This window comes from Neomonachus schauinslandi, chromosome 2, assembly GCF_002201575.2.
Source record: "Neomonachus schauinslandi chromosome 2, ASM220157v2, whole genome shotgun sequence".
NCBI lineage: Eukaryota > Metazoa > Chordata > Mammalia > Carnivora > Phocidae > Neomonachus > Neomonachus schauinslandi.
The window spans coordinates 6,454,028-6,471,116 of NC_058404.1; the positions used below are offsets into that span (position 1 = coordinate 6,454,028).

The 17,089-nt window shown below is 38.1% G+C and overlaps 2 protein-coding genes across 5 annotated transcripts in view; one reads left to right on the top strand and one right to left on the bottom strand.

The window, feature by feature from the left end:
* MCPH1 (microcephalin 1) overlaps positions 1–17,089 on the top strand; it is a 250,386-nt gene that overhangs the window by 111,199 nt on the left and 122,098 nt on the right. The window contains exon 11 of the mRNA XM_021694299.2: positions 9,407–9,484. Within this exon, the coding sequence (XP_021549974.2) occupies positions 9,407–9,484 (78 nt within the window). The remainder of the gene's footprint in view (positions 1–9,406; positions 9,485–17,089) is intronic.
* The window catches only part of ANGPT2 (angiopoietin 2), a 54,269-nt gene continuing 49,044 nt past the window's right edge, over positions 11,865–17,089 (bottom strand). For 3 of the 4 annotated variants that reach the window (XM_044911553.1, XM_044911552.1, XM_044911545.1), the window contains 2 exons: positions 15,356–15,486; positions 11,883–12,487 (listed from right to left, as the gene is read on the bottom strand). In XM_044911553.1, coding sequence (XP_044767488.1) covers positions 12,327–12,487; positions 15,356–15,486 — 292 coding nt within the window. In that variant the 3' untranslated portion in view covers positions 11,883–12,326. Of the gene's footprint in view, positions 12,488–15,355; positions 15,487–17,089 lie in introns of all 4 variants that reach the window. The other variant, XM_044911541.1, reaches the window with a different exon arrangement.

The window sequence follows — 17,089 nt, forward strand, 5'->3', positions numbered from 1 at the left end:
ATTTTTTTTCTTGTGATGAGAACTTTAAGACCTGCTCTTTTCGTGATTAATTTTAGCATGAATTATTTATTTTGTAGCTGGAAGTTTGTACCGTTTGACCTTCAAGTATTTCTGATCTGCCATGTACACTTTATTGTAGTAGAACATTTGTTTCAATTGTTAAATTGTAAACAGTAATTTTAGTATTAAAACTTACTTAGAGATAGCCATACCCTCCTTGGCACAAGGGACTAGGGCAAAATAAAGAAAGTTTCAAACAGAAAAGCAGAAACTCTTTAACAGACCCTGGTTATTGAGCAATTACAAGCTCTTTGAGGGTGGAGACCATGCCTGTCATTTCTCACCTGGTCCAGGACCCAGGATGGAACTGGAATACAGCACTTACTTGTGGAAGGAATAAGTGAGCAGATACATGACTAAACATACTTACTTCTTTAAGAAACCTCAGAATTTGTTTTTGCTCCTGATGAGCTAAAAATGTCGTATAAAAGCATTGTGCATCATTATATATTATGAAGGTATCCATGTAGTTCATGATTTTCTTGTTAAAACTCACTGAAAATAAGATGACCTGATGCTCATTTAAGAAAAAATCTTTTTAACTCAAATTTACAGAAAGAATAAGAAACAGTGATTGCTCTGAGTAGCCATAATATTAATATTTGGCTTATTGTCTGTGATGGTAATAATAATTCCTACTGTGTTTTCATACAGTGAAGCGATGTTTCTGATGTTTGTTTTAGTTACATTGGAATGTGTTATATTTATTTCTTTGTTTTCATTTTGATAAGAAAAGTACGAACTTGTGTTATTTATAAAGATGTTTGGACTTCACATGTCAGTGTGCTGGTGAAATGCTGGGTCACCCTGGTCTTTGCTTAGCAATATGTAAAAAGTAGCTAATAGTGGGCCGTTAAGCTCTAAAATCCAAGAATAATCCATTTTCATTTTTTCTGGCTGAAAAGATTAGGTAAACTACAAGCAGCATAAATCTCACATAAATGCCCATATACTATATAGCTAAACGTTTTAATAAGAATATTTGAGCATATATCAATGTACGACATCCTTTTCCTCTTACCATCTGGTATTTAGTCTCTGTCAGTTAATATCTCTTAAAAAGGAAAAAGAGTTCTTAACTACTTATTTTTAGTACTTTATTGCTTATTTTATCTGTCTTGGTTAAATAGGTTGTATTAAGGTTTTGGTTTCCTGCCACTTTTTTTTGAGACAGCCAGAACAGTGCTTTTTAAACACTTAATCACATATGAATCCCCTGGAGATCTTATTAAATGCAGACTGTGGTTCACAAGTAGGTCTTGGTCCTACACTTTCTTCACTGGCTACCAGTTCCCAGGTGATGTACAGGTTGCTGGCCCTACGACCATGCGCTGAGTTGGAAGGTTCTAGAGACCAGCCAGCCATATGTGGAGGGTGGGATAGGACTGCTTCTAGAGGATGGTGGTCACACAGAAGATGTAAGGAGGGGGCCATCCTGGCATCCTGGCCATCCTAGGCTCTCTCAGCTTGTTAGTACAAGACTCCTTTGTGTCCTCTGTGGACACGGAGACTTGAATAGTTTCAGTAAGTCGCTATGGTCACAGTGCTTAAAAATGAGTGAGTTTTGAATTTGAATTCAGCCTTTCCTCAATTCATAGCATGTATTCTTTCTGGCATCTGCTTCTAGAGATAGCCTAGAGAATGTTTTTATCTTCTGCCACCTTAAATGTGGATATCTTTATTCGGTGGCTGCACACCACTTTATGTGTTTTTGAAAGGTTAAGGGATAAGACTGTGAGTTTTAATGTTAAACTTGCCACTCACTGGCCGTGTGACCAGTAAGGCAGTTAAACTCTCTAAGCCTCAGTTTTCTTATCTGTAAAACAATTGAAAGGTCATCTAAATAAAGCGCTCAGTAAGCACTCAATATCACTTACTGTTGACACTCGTGCCTAGCCGTCATTCATATCATAACTTGGATGGACCTTGAAAATATTATGCTAAGAGAAAGAAAGCAGACACAAAAGGTTGCATATTGTCTGATTCCTCTCCTACAGTTTATGTGGAATAGGCAAGTCCACAGAGACAGCCGGCTGATTAGCAGTTGCCAGGGGTGGAGGGGAGCAGGGGGAATGAAGGGTAGTTACTTGGAGGGTATGAGGTACACTCCCGGCGTGATTAAGATGTTTTGAAACGAGAAAGAAGTGGTGGCACACGGGCGCCTGGGTGGCTCAGATGGTTAAGCGTCTGCCTTCGGCTCAGGTCATGATCCCAGGGTCCTGGGATCGAGTCCCACATCGGGCTCCCTGCTCCTTGGGAGCCTGCTTCTCCCTCTGCCTCTCTCTCTCTGTCTCTCATGAATAAATAAATAAAATCTTAAAAAAAAAAAAAAAAAAGAAGTGGTGGCACACACGGTGAATATACCAAATGCCACTGAGCTGGACACTTTAACATGGTTACTTGTATATTACGAGAATTTCACCTCAATTTTTAAAAATCATCTATGGAAAATTGCCTCGTTGAGAGAGGCATTACATCTATGGAATGGGTTTGTATTTTAAAATAACTTTATGGAATCATATAAAGCATTTCCTGATGTTCTGAGATGTGTTGGAAATGCAGAGGAATGGCTTATTTTGGAACAAATATTATTGCCTTGAAACTTTGCCAGTCGAAGTCGGTCTTTTCAGAAGACCAGACCTCCTCAGTTTTCTGGCTCCAAAGTGTTCAGGACATAAGCCCCCTATACTCTATTCTTTAGTTATTAAAAACCATACCATCGATAGCCCCAACTTTTTAATCCTGAAATGTAACCTAGAAATAGCCTCATTGCCACTACTGTATCATTAGCTACATGGTCCTTTTGTCATTTATAATGACGTGTAATGTTTTCACGTGACAGAAAGGTTAACTAACTGGCCTCTTGTCACAGGGCCACAGCGAGACGGAGATTGGTTTAACCCAGTTGCCTGGATTCTGTGGTGTTAACCAGTATCCTACAGTGTGTAGTTGTGGAAAAAACACAAATATTATTCTCCCGGTAGGAAAAGTCTAAACAATGTACATAGTAGCGAATTCTCTTAAGGTGGTGTTGTTTGAGCAAATTAACTACTCTTATAACTGAGACAAAGAATTTATAAAATCTGATGAGAAAAATATTTGTACTGTTTTCTTTCTTAGCTTAAAATAACAAAAAAATTAAGTAATTACTATTATTGTTCCTCTTCTATAAGAAAGAAGAGATTTGCAGATCCTGAGTGTATGTTTTTATACCTCCATAAACTCTTACAACTAAGTTTTCTACCACGGTTGGTGGGGGCAAGGATGGGTAGGACAATCTCTTCTCAGTGATTAAAGTAGAGAATGAAGTATACTTTTGAACTATTTGAAATTAACTAGATTCCCACAGGTTAAACCTGAGGCATAAGTTTCTGACTGTCAGATTTGATTTTAATCAGCAGATACATTGAACAACATGAAGTCTTTTGTACACAAAGAATATTGTTGTTGTTTCCCACAAAGAAGGAAATTAAGGTGAATGTTAAGAGAAATTAATTTGATTGGTTCTGGTTTAGAAAGTGACGTATACTGATCTCAAGCTACAGTACTTCTGATCACTCTGAATTTTCTTTTTTTTAAGATTTTATTTATTTATTTATTTATTAGAGAGGGAGCGAGAGAGAAACAGCGTGAGAGGGGAGAGGGTCAGAGGGAGAAGCAGGCTCCCCGCTGAGCCGGGAGCCCGATGTGGGACTCGATCCCAGGACTCCGGGATCATGACCTGAGCCGAAGGCAGTCGCTTAACCAACTGAGCCACCCAGGCGCCCCCACTCTGAATTTTCTAATTATTCTTTGGAGAATAGGAAGTTGAAGCAATTAGTAAAAGCACCAGGACCACTAGCCAGCACTAGTACTAGATAACAATATAAACTTTTCAGATTTAAAAATAAAACAAAGAAACACTGTGCTTTCCATAGGTACATTTCATTTATACCCAGAAACACTTTGGGTTTATGCTATCCTGTTTCGTTTTGGTTTTGTTTTGGTTTTGGTTTTGTTTGTAATAAATCAAATTATTGTGCCTCACAAAGGAGTTCAAGCAATTGCAGGCCGTCACTATTTCTCTTCTGTATTGTATTGGGAATCTTAGTGCGATAAGGGAACTAAAAAGAGTATGCACACAGATTGGGAAAGGAGTAAATAAAACTGTTTATTCACAGAAGACGTGATTATCTACACAGAAAACATCAGCAAATCTCCCAAAAACCCCCCACAACTAGTGAGTTCAGCAAGGTTACAGAGTACAAGGTCAATATACAAAATTCAGTTGTATTTCTATGTGCTAGCAATAAACAACTGGAATTCTGATTTTTTAAAATGCCGTTTATATTAGCATCCACAGAAATTAAAATATTTAAATCTTGACAAAATATTTATTGAAAAATCAAAGACTTAAATAAAAAGAGAGAGATACTATGTTCATGAATTGGGAAAATGGGTACTTTTTAAGCTGTCAGCCGCCCCCCACATTTTTTTTCTTGAAGTATAGTTGACGTACAATGTTGTATTAGTTTCAGGTGTACAACAAAGTGATTCAACATTTATATGCATTAGGAAGTGATCACCATGGTAAATCTAGCTACTCTCTGCCACTATACAAAGTTGTTACATATTAACTCTATTCCCTATGCTATACATTGCCTCCAGTGTCTTATTTATTTTATAACTGGATATTTGTACCTTTTACTCCCCTTCTCTTATTTTGCCCATCCACTCACTCTCTTCCCCTCTGGCAACTACTGGATTGCTCTCTGTATCTAGGAGTCTGTTTCTGTTTTGTTTGTTTGTTTTGTTTTTTAGATTCCACATGTAAGTGAAATCAGATGGTATTTTTCCTTTTGGTTCTCCCCATTTTGATCTATAGATTCAACTTAGTTCCAGTTACAGGCTCAGCAAGATTTTCTTGTAGATACCAATAAGCTGGTTCAACTTGCAAAGCACTTTTGAAACAGAAGAGCAAAGTTAAGTTGGATAATCGCACAATAGAGAAATCTAGGTGATAGTTAAATGAGAACTCCCTGTACTGTAAGTCTAAAATTATCCAAAATAAAGTGTTTTTAAAACTCAAGTATAATTTATGAGGCTTTATAATAAAAAATGGCACCGCCTGCCCTGTTGTTTCCCAGCCTGGATTTTTCACTCTAATAGCCTTCTGATATTTTACCTACATATTTCTAAATAAAATGGTTTTCTTGCCATTTTTTTAAATTAACTTTGAGACATTGTAGAGTTCCTTCTATGGAATATCAAAATATGACTGTATGGCTGCCTTTCAGTCCTACCTACTCTTCTGTTCCCCAGTCTACTCAATGTGGTTACAATTTTTGTTTAACATTTTATATATGCATATAAATACACATTCACATGTGCGTACGTGCGGGCACACACACACACACACACACACAAATGAGTATGTGGATGCTGTTTGAACTGAGCCATGTAATGCACTATGATTGTCTCTGGTAATTTGTGTTTGTTGGTTTTCCTGAGCTAATCATTGACAATTATTTTGATTGCTTAGTTTTCTATGCAACTATCACCAACTGACTGCAAAAATTTCTAAAAGCATTATAATTCTTCTCTCAAATCTGTCTCCACATCAGATTATCTTCCAATCCCATTTATTTTTTCTTAGAGACACCACCCATCAGCCCATTTGTTCTCTTTCCCTTGAGACTGGTTCTCTCTAGGTCGGCAGAACTGCTGTTAGCCAGGGACTTCCCATCACTGTGATCCCAGGAATTCCATTCTTGTTTGGTTTGGTCTATGTTTTCAAGCTAGAGGCTTTTATCAAATGGGTATAAAGTCATGTTCAGTAATGAGGCATTGAAAAGCTGACTGAAACTCTGCCTGTCTGAGTGGTGTATAGATAATCTGATGTGAATGGAGGTATTTGAGATCCAAGCTTTAGTAGTTGTATGTCTTTTTTCCCCTGGGCTGATCTCTGTCCCCAGGAAGGAATGGCTGGTGTCCCAGGGGAAGGGCTGGAGAGGTTTTCCCTAGCGCTTTTCACCATTGCTCTCAGAACAGCCGGTTTGACTTTACTTTTGTCTTATTCCAGGGGAGGGTGGGCTACGGGGTAGGAAATACCTCTTTTTTTTACCCTGTTCTATACCCCATCTTCAGACATATCACCAATTTCTTTGCCTTTCAGAGAGTCTGTGGAGGGAATTGGATGCTTCCTAAAGACCTCTTTCTCTAGACACTTAAGTTTGAACTTTCTTTGCCCTTCTAAGTCATTTATCATTTACGCACCTGCTTTGCAACTTCCAAAATATCCTGTTTTATCTGCTGTAGACTCTTCTCATTCTTTTAAATTCTGTCCTCTTAGTTGAGTATTGGGGAGAAGGTGAAGTTAAAGATGTGTTCATCTTGCTATGTGTTAACCATTAAGTCAGCTTCATTGTCTTCCTTGTAAATGATGCTGTTACGGACTTGCTTTCAATACCAGTGCCATTTTCTGGCTTGGGTTCACTGTAGCTCCACTGACTCACATTGTTAAAATGAAATGATTAGATGTGTATGAAACAAAGGAAGACCATTTGTGTTTTGCCTAGTATGGAATTAACTGTGTGGTCACGCCTACATTGTGGAAATTTGTCTCGTCAGTAGCTGTTAATATAATAAGACAAGTGGTTCCTATTTAAATTCATCGACAGGGTTCAAGTTTTATGAACAACAGTTTTAAAATGTCACAAACATTATATCCATTCTCAGTGGATGCTGAAATAACTCAGCCCTCATTTTAAGGTCTATAAACATGGGATTTGATCCTCGTTATTTATGCAACCCAATTGCATCTTAGTTATTTTTATTCTATCACATAGGTGATGGGAAATATGTTGGGTTAAACTTTTAGTTCACTTACAGCCTTAACTGTGATCTTGCAGAGTAGATTTTCCCAATATTGAACACTCTACTAAGCTAAAGATAACTTTGGTTAATGAAAGAACTAAAGTGAAAAGCTTGCACTATGTTTCTGATTTGATGATTTCATTACAATCAAATCAGTGTTTTCTGCTATCTCTGTTCAATATTAATTTCTGGGATGCCTACCTAAATTCAAGTTATTAATTCACTTGCCAAAATTCTACTATAGATGCCTTATGGCTTTATTTTCATAACATTTAGAAAGGGTCAAACTCAGAGAACATAAATTTTCTCCAGGAGGTTCAGTTGACATTTTAATGTGGACTACATTTGAACTCAAATGCCACACGCATTTTTAAGACTGGTTCCTTGGATTCTCTCACTGGTACATTATGTTTCTCACTATCCTAATTCTTTCACATTGCCTCATGTCTTAAATGAACCTGATTTTGAAGCTTTTTACATTTTACTTCCTGGGCTAATCACAGATTTGTAGGGAATCACACAGATGTTGTTAGTGTGTCTCTGTAAATGATATCATACATTGATAAAAGTAAGGCAAACACTATGTTACTTAAATGTTTTAACCACCTCTAAATAGCCAGGTAGAAATATGATTTCACTGTACCATTTTTTTCATACCCTCTTTCATTGATCTTATGAAGATTATCTATCTATCTATCTATCTATCTATCTATATTGGTTAGCCAGTAAAATCAGGGGTAAGCAAAAAGAGACTTAACTGACAAAATGCTCGTGTACACCCAGATCTACGTGAAGATGGAATTAGGGTCTTTGAGAACACAACTCATCACTTCCTGTCTCTATAGTGAAGACACATTGCCCTGCATCATACTCCATTCCCATTCTGTCATCTGGGGCTCAGCACTCTCAGAGCTTTCTCCTGTCTTTTCTGGATTGTTCTTCTGCCATATGCCCTGCAGACACAGTGATAGAAACAGGGTATATTATTATACCTTACCATAGGAATCTAATCAACCCGATTTTCTTACCACTTCTTCCAAAGCACCCTTTAGCCCCCCCCCCCCAAAAAAAAAAGAACCCGCTTTAATCCTGCCTTGGCATGTGGCATTCTTTCCGTGCTGGAATGTCCTCTCCCCTCCTCACTCTTGTCTCACGTTGCCTGATGAACTCTTACTCATCCGTTAAGACTCCGTTTCAAATGTCACCTCATCTGTGGACCCTTCCTTGATTCTCTTAGAGTTAGTTTGCTTCTTCTATAGGTTCCCACAGTACTGTTTTGAGAAATCACCATTTGTGGTTTGCCTTCATGCCTCCTGCCAGAGGGTGAACTCCTCTGGGATTGGGTTTGTGTTTTCAGGACCTAGCGTGGGTTCTTATTCACCGTAGGATCTCAATACGTTGTTCACAGACAAGCGGTTAGTGAGATGAAGAAACAGTGTTGAGTGAATAAATGCCTCAGTTTTAAAGTAAGATCCATACCGGTGCTGAGAATTGTCATTCAGATTCTGTATCTTGTTATTGTCTTTATTTCACCAGCATGTGCACTTTTTCTTAGAAATATTTAAGACCAAGCTCCCATAGATGGGTCTTAATCTTAGAAACTGCCAAACAGGAAAACTCCCTCCTCATCCCTGGTAATTCAGCAAAACAAACTTAAACTTTATGTAGCGACTCTAGAAAAGAGCGTGGATTCACTGAATGTAAGAAATGAAATTGCAGATGAAAAATAAATATGGGGTATGTAATTCAGTTGATTATTTTTGTTATAAAATTCTATTGGTGCATGGAAATAGAAACAGATTTTCAGGGAGTTTGGTCATCAAGTAGAGATGACTATAGAATCTTGAAAATTGTTGAATTAAAAACAAAAACATCATTTTGATCATTTAAAATATGTGGGTTCAAATAACAATAATAAATAATAATACTGAAGGCTTGTTTATGAAACATTTTATCCTTCCAAAGCCTGGGAAGGATTTTCAAATGTTTTAGGAGAACTTCTGAAAATATTAGTCCATGTTAGAAACAAAATCACATACCAGAAGGGCTGCTTTTTTAGTTTAAGCTTATGATCTATCTTCTCCTAATAAATGGTTTTTTTTTTTTTAAATTAATAAAATCCTGGAATATTTACTGAGGGTTGTCTATAATGACTCTTTAAATTGGAAACTTGGAATTCTTAAAAAGGTATTTCAGATGTTTGTTATTGGGGTGGTGTTTAGTATTTGGCCTCACTAGAATAATAACCCAGATTTCTAGTCATTGGAAACGTTTTTTTCTTAAAGAGAAGCATTTATTATTCATAAGATTGATGCAGCATGAAGATTCTGATGATACTTTGCTGTGTAAGACACATCTGGTTCAGATCTATGGAGTACATAGTCACTGCTGGGTTTTTTGTGTTGTTTTGGCTCTATCTTCAAAGTAGTTTATTATCCACCGAGAGCCTAATGAATCTATAATAAATGTCTGCTTATTGTGTCACTTGTAGGTACTGTGGTCTTTGGAACTGGGTCACTGGATTCCTGAGGAACCGTTTGAACTTTCTAACTACTTCCCTGCAGCTCCTGTAAGTCAGATGTTATTTTATTATGGTAAATACAATTCAGAATTCTCAGGAAATTATTATTTGCATAGATATGGACTCAAATTTTGATTAAGTCAAGACCCAATTATGCTTGCAGTTAAAAACACATTTTCATGGAATTTTTCATAATACTTTTTTTATCCGTTTGTGAGAACAAATGTGGGAATGTGAGAATATTCTGCAAAAAATCATGTGGAATGAAATCTTAAAGAATTTTAATTATGAAAGTCCTCAGGATTGAGAAAAAGAAGAAATGAAAAAGGACTAGATTCTTGAGGAGGTGGTATGATGTCTTATTTACTGCTTTAAGAAATAAAGCTGTTACTGCTTTTAGAGATAGAACTGATAGGTATAAAAGTCATGGCCTGCTGGCAACATGATGCGGTCCTTATGTTCTGATGCTCTTCCCAAATGCAGCTTCAAGTTTACTGCATTTTAAATTTTAAATATTTTGAATGCTTAATGGAAGTTCTAATTTTTTAAAAGATTAAGTAACAAATAGGTAATTTCAGGTTTAATTGGAAGCAGGATCATGTAGATGTTGGCTTTCATTTTCAGAAAAGTTAACTGGTTTGTGACACAGTTTATGCTTTTGGAAGATTAATACCTGAAAGAGAAGTGGCAGTTTTTATCTATGACCAGGGCTGGTGTTATTTGCTGTTATTTGAAGTATGCATAGGACGTTGCCCTCTCATCACCTATTTATCTAGGTTGTTGGGTTGCTTTTATTTTCATTTTTAAGATTATCATTTTGATTTTCCCTCCACTTTATAAATATTTTCTTAAGGAGAAAAAACATTCTTCTTGGCAAGACTCTGTTTGATATACCACATAAGGAATTGAAGTGTAAAGACACAAACCCCCCTACTCTCTGTCATAAGAGAGTATGCGTAACTCTGTGTAACACAGTGTGGTGTGTCTTTGAAGTGCATCTCACCTGCCGGTGTGGGCACACGGTATCAAGTATGCTATTGCCAATTTTTCCCATCTTATCACTGGTCCACCTCAGTGTCTGCCATGTGGTCATCGAGACATCATAGGAACTTAGGGTTTCTTCTGCAGTGGAGATATCTTCTTATTACCAGATAATGTTTTAACTTGGTACAAAGCTGTGCTCTGTTGAATTTATAAAGCCTACTTAAATGTAACAAGAGAGACTGTTCAAAGATGGGGAGGTTCTTTCCTCAATATATTTGTCGGGGAAGCACAGCGAAGTGGTAGAGAAAGTGGCGTGCCGGACTCTTCCAGAGTCCATAAACTGACTCAAAACATGCAACAAATGTTAGTATTCTCAAATGAAGTTGGGGTGGAGGCATATAGAGGGAAAATAAATTACATAAGAAAAAACGGAATAAAGAAAAAACATAGTAGTAGAACCCCATAAGGTGAAGACAGACATGAGGTAAATGCTGGTTTCAAATTTGGCCCTAAGCTTCCTAGCAGCAGCTGACTCCAAGGCAAATACGTGAGAAATGGCTTCCAAATTATAAAGCATTACATGATGTACATTAATGTTAATTGTACTATGAAAACTTCAGATGGAGTTAAAACTCTAGGGGTTTAAAGTTTTGCAGCCCTGAGCTTAAATCCATGCTCTCAGAATTTTCTGTAAAGATTTGAATCTATTGTAAACATCAGATTTTGGTTTTGTACCCCAAAATGCTTTTTTTTTTAAGTGTGCTGGTGGACATCAAAAAAAAAAAAAAAGACTTTAGGGGTGAATCTAGCTTGAAAAGTATAGCTTTGTATGTGCTTTAAATAGAAGGTTTCTCAACCATAAACTAAATTGTAGCCTACTTCTCTAAAATATAACTTAATAGAAAAAAAAAAGACCTTTGTAATAGAATAGTGAGGAAAAGATAGTAAAGTCTCTTTGTCATGGAATTAAATGTATAATTTTCTTCATCATTAAAAATCGAATCTTTCCTTGTCATGAGGCATAACCAGTTGTTTCAGAATCAAATCACAAAATCGTAAATATTATCATAAAGGTTAAATGTAATTATCTAATAATTTATATTTAATTACTAAAAATACCTTCATATTTAACAGCCAGGCAGAAAAAAAATAGTACAATCTTCATATAAACTGAAAGAACACACATTTCTATTAATTTCAGAGATCCTGGAAGTTTTCACCATTTAAACTTGAAATATATATTTGAGCATTAACTTAAAACTATGCTGTCAACACATGCGTAAATATGCTGATTTCAAAATGAAAGTTTAAAGCACCTAAGAGGAGGAGCAAAAATGCGTTAACTATGTTTTTTCCTTCTCCAAATATTAAACTGCAAATAAGCACTTCCCAGAAAAATCCCTGAATATATAATATATTTTTATGGCTTAGAGATTTTTTTCTTCCTTTCAGTTACGATAGTGATGCTGAATTCAGGACATATGGATATTTACACAATCTATAAACAGGGCTTAGAAAGATGTAGCTCCAAGGTTATCTCTACTGTATAGCCTAAGTGTTCTGTTTTCCAGTTATTTACGGATGAACCCGGCACAACATTCTTGGTTGTGACAACAGAGTCTGTAAATTGTCAGTCTTAAATTTGCAGGCTTAGATTTATCTTCACATAGGCATTCTACCAGGTCACGATACCAGGGCTGTGCGTCGGTGCATGACTGATGCAGGTTTGAGTGAGGAGGTTTACGGGGCTCTAAGCTGGAGCTCATGGATCCCTGTGGCACCTGAGCGCACGCCGCCTCTCTGAGGTGGATGAGGACACAGTATGCAGCCTTGTCTTTTAGATGTTCAGGATTAGGTCTCTGGAAATAGAGTAATTGGCCGCCACTCCTCAGGTGTGTGCAGGCATCTAGAAATCTGCTGGTCGGATCATCATGGTTGTGGCCTTGAGCGAGTAGCCTGAACCTTTCCAGTAGTACCACTTAATACCGTTGAACTTATTTGTGTTCTGCTTCTGTGGGTAGTACATTCCGTTCAAGTTGGAGGGACCGCATGCATCAAACCACCAGCCTGTGAAAGTAAGACGCAGAAGGAATTAGGAACTAGGCAACCCCAACTCTGTCTCACCGTGGCATTAGAAACACTTGACTAATGCCCCCGTCACATTCCGTGCATTTTAAGTAGACACATGCAAAGATTCAGGGGTGTAGAATGTGCCCCACTGACAGACGAGAGCGATGGTTTTCCAGCTTTACCCAAGTTAAATCCTAGTTCCATATGGCACATGTTTTTATGGGCTGTTGTACTCCGTTTTCCTTGTGTGGAAAGACCAGTCACCCATAGACATGCATGGCACGTCTTCCCTGGTCCCGATTTGGTGACCACCACAGTACAGTGGAAAGTGGGGATAAGTCAAAACACTGAAGAATGGATGGATGACCCTCATTGGATTACTTTCTGGTTCCAGCAACTTAGTGGGCCAGATGGATTCAGGCTTTCCTCCTTCTACCAGACATTTTTTTTTTTTAAATGATTCCAAATTTTAAGAATTCAGGGAAGCTAGATGAAAAGGAAATCTTTAAGCCCTAGAGACAAAAAGGAAATTGAAAGCGATAGTGGTGTGCTCACTGAGGTGAGGGGAGCTGCCTGGCACAGCAGCGGGGGAGGGGTGGGTGGGTCTGCATGGCCACCTGAATGGCCATGCTTGGGGTTTTGATGCTTTTACCTAGAAACAAGAGTGTGCCAGAAGCCCTGGTTTTCAAGGAGAAGGAATGACCTAGATCTACATAATCTAAATAAATCTTAGAAACATTGTGTTGGGAGTACACATACAGTACGATGCCATTTATGTAAGATTTTAGAATATAGGAAAAAACAGCTGTTCATGGTATCTGCATACCTAGTACAATAAATAACTAATGTGAATGAACCTGAATTCATTGCTCACCCCACAGGCAGGTATTGGCAGGGCAGCTTTAGTTGTATCTGTGAAGTTTTATTTCTTTAAATAAAAAATATTTTGATGTAATGATTATATTATTATATTTACACATTGGACTGTGATGATCGATTATTTCATCCAGTTACAGCTCATGTCTTGAGCGGATTCAGATTAACATCGATTTGATAAGAAATTTGTGTGTATTAGTCAGAATCTTTGAAAATATTCAGGAATGTTGCAGATTTATAGATCTGTCCACCCTAGAGCCTGTTGGCTGACGTAACTATAGAATTTGCTGTCCCAGCAAAAACCTAGCTGATCATTAGGCTGGTTTGCCCGGCGCCCAGACAACGGGCTGGGGCCTGAAATCCTACTGCTTCACGTTCTCTCTTGGGCTGTGTGTTTCCCCCCAGTCTCTCCCACTTCTACTCCCAGCCCTAAATTTTGATTCGAGTAAATAAATATATTGTTTCCTTGGTTATTAATGCACTTCTCCTAGTCTCTTGAGTAGCTCATGACATACGGGTGGTCTGAAAACCACCGCCCTCTCGAGTGGACAGCTGGGTTCAGTGTGGGAATGGCAGATGGGAAAAAGGATTCGGTGCATTTGGTCCCCCCCACCCACCCCTTTTCCCCTTTTTGTTGGCTTCAAAAAGTTTGAGGGAGACAGGCAGCTTTTACACAGTCAATATAATAGCTTTCTTTCATTGAAATAATTATTGAAATAAATATGGCTAATAGAGAAGACCTGTGTTGCCAGTATATATTATGTGGATACATATAAATATATTATCTAAAGAACCACAGGACTGATTTTTTAATGGATTCTAATTCTTTCCGTATTATTTTAAAGATAGGAAAATTACTGAATTTCAAACTATTTTCATAAATAAATCTTTTCTCTTGACGGTAAATGATTCTTCACTGATGTGCAAACACATGATAAGCTTAGGTCTTGTTTATGTAGTTACCTTATATTTGTCAAATAAATTGACCACAGCGTTTACCTTTTTCTTTCCTGGGTAAGTAAAGAATGAATTTTTGGTAATATAATTTGCGGTCTCTACAAATTAAACCCTGCCAACTTCGTTTGCCTTTACGTTGTTTGTATCTCAGCAGAATTTTTGTTGCTGGTTTAAGTCTTTCAATACTTTTGAGAACTCACTTGATAGCATTTGTCAAGCTTTTTTCTTGTCTCGGTCACAATTAAGTGGTTCTGGTCATTTGATTTTTAAACTTTTAGAAATTGGAAGAGTAAATTTTCTAGCAGTTGGTCCCTGTCATTGAACTCTTAAATGTTGCTGGATACTAATCTGGCCATTTTAAGTGACTGTTAAAATAGTCTCTTATTTCTGGGTGTGGTTTCAATTTTTTTTTAGAGCAGTCTGATATGAAAGGTAGGGAGCAAGAAGAGCATGAGCATAAACACCTTGATTTAAAGTGGACAACTGTTCATTTTAATTTGGTGCACTAAAAAGAAAAAAAAGCAGGTTGGCTAATTAGTTTCTTTGTGTTTGTAAGTATTTGCTGTATATTAATGAAATCTTTAAAGAAAGGTACCTGGAAATTCCATGTTTGCACAATGAATTATTAATTAGAAACTCTTCTATGCTAATGAATCTGTCATTGTTTTGGTTGCCGTTTTGAATTTTTAACCTTCTTAATAAAATAAAATGAAATTAAAGTGTGGCCCTGACATCTGCTGCTCAGTGAGCACCAGCTCAAGAGAGCTTGCTGGATGTCAGATGTCCCCTCTCTGTGCCAGAGTGAGGTCCTGAAGAGACACAGTTGGCCTGCTGACAGTTCCAGCTCCACATCACAATCTTAAGACTGAACAGTCTGAAAAGGTGAAAAACAAATCTCCCTACATCTAGTAAGTCTGTTTATGAAATGTGGACATTGTCACCAATCACAAGTTCAAGTCCAAATAGCCAACCTTTCACTCTATGAAATTCTTCCTTGCCAAAACAAATAGGAAGAGAGAAAAGTCATCCCACCTCCTGTGAGCATTTGTGAACATTTGCAAATACATTTGTCGTTGTCTGCATCCTTTGTGCTAAAATCATTTCCTGGTTGGCTTATGCTGCTTATTTTGCCGGCCGTCCCTGTAAGTCCTTTAAGGTGAATCCTGCAAGCATGCAAAGAAGAAAAAAAGAAAAGAAAAGAAAAGAACGTAATTGGCTTGGGCTGTTGATTTACCGTAGTGGAAAATTTTTTATAATGAAGAATTCCATTCTGCAGAAATGCATTCTGTACTGGTTGGTGTACTAATGCGTACTCTGGACAAAATATTTTTGCACTGGTATAAACAGGAACCAACTTATCATCAAATCCTTAGGCAATGAGGAATGTTTTCATGAAACCTTCAGCTCATATCACTTGCACAAGCATCAGCAGGGGCTTCAGGGCCCGCTGCTTTCAGATAAACAGAAGGGGGGGAATACAACGTGAAACGGTCCTCTTTCCAGGTCTCCAGGCATCATCCATACAGGAGTGAGAGTCTTGAGATAACCAGACAGCTTCAAGCGTCATGATTTTCAGTGGGGTGGTAGGGATGGACAGGCTAGTAGGCAAGGAAAGGATCATAGAATTTGGAGTAGAAACCTACAGAAATATATAGAAAATACATCCTTATGGTTGCCTTGCCTCATTTCTGTAGGGTATTGTAATAAACTCGCTAGACATTGAGAAAGGAATAAATGTGATACTAAGTTCGACACTACATAATAGCCCATACTTTTAGAAGATTGCAAAACTCTGGCTTGCGTCAGGGATCTGTGTGCCAAGGAGGAGAGCGACGGGAAAGAGAAAGTATGGTAACACTGCTTCAAGAGAGCCCGTGGGCAGCTCAGAGCAGGGCTTCAGGTGCTGGTGGATGGCTCTGCAGGACGTGGACGTACTGTGTGGGGACGTGGGGTACGGCAGTGTGGGAGCCCAGATCAGTGAGGCTTTGTGACCCAGGGATCCTACAGCTCGAAACCCTGGGATGTCCCAGGGAGAACTGTACTCTGAGTCCCCAAAATGATGCTCATCTTTCATTAAACCACTACCTTGAAAGGAATATAATTTCCAAGAATTCATGTTGGAACAGAGGGTAGAGAAGAGAGGAAAGGTTCCCCAGGGAACCTTTCACAATGAATTATTAATTAGAAGCTCTTCTATGCTAATGAATCTGTCATTGTTTTGGTTGCCGTTTTGAATTTTTGTCTCTAACCATTCACGGGTGTATGCATGGAATGCACATACCAGCCCTGAGAGTCAGGCCTTTCTCCTGTTTTTATGTATGAAAATGTTGAGGTTCTGAGATAGGAGTGTGGTAGAGCTAGAATTTGCACCAGATGCATCTAACGCCTCCTTATGGTTCTACCCTGGGGGACCTTTACCAGGGATGTTTGCTTACTGAGGAGGGGTTATGCAAAGATGGGGGTATGGAGCATGCCAAATGGAGTTCCATAAAGTGTTGGTTCTTTTTTTTTTTAAAGATTTTATTTATTTATTTGACAGAGAGAGACACAGCAAGAGAGGGGACACAACACAAGCAGGGGGAGTGGGAGAGGGAGAAGCAGGCTTCCCACGGAGCAGGGAGCCCGATGCGCAGGGTTCGATCCCAGGACCCTGAGATCATGACCTGAGCCGAAGGCAGACGCTTAAAGACTGAGCCACCCAGGCGCCCCCATAAAGTGTTGGTTCTAAGTGACTTTTGTGTTAAAGACTTAGATTTAAAATTGTTT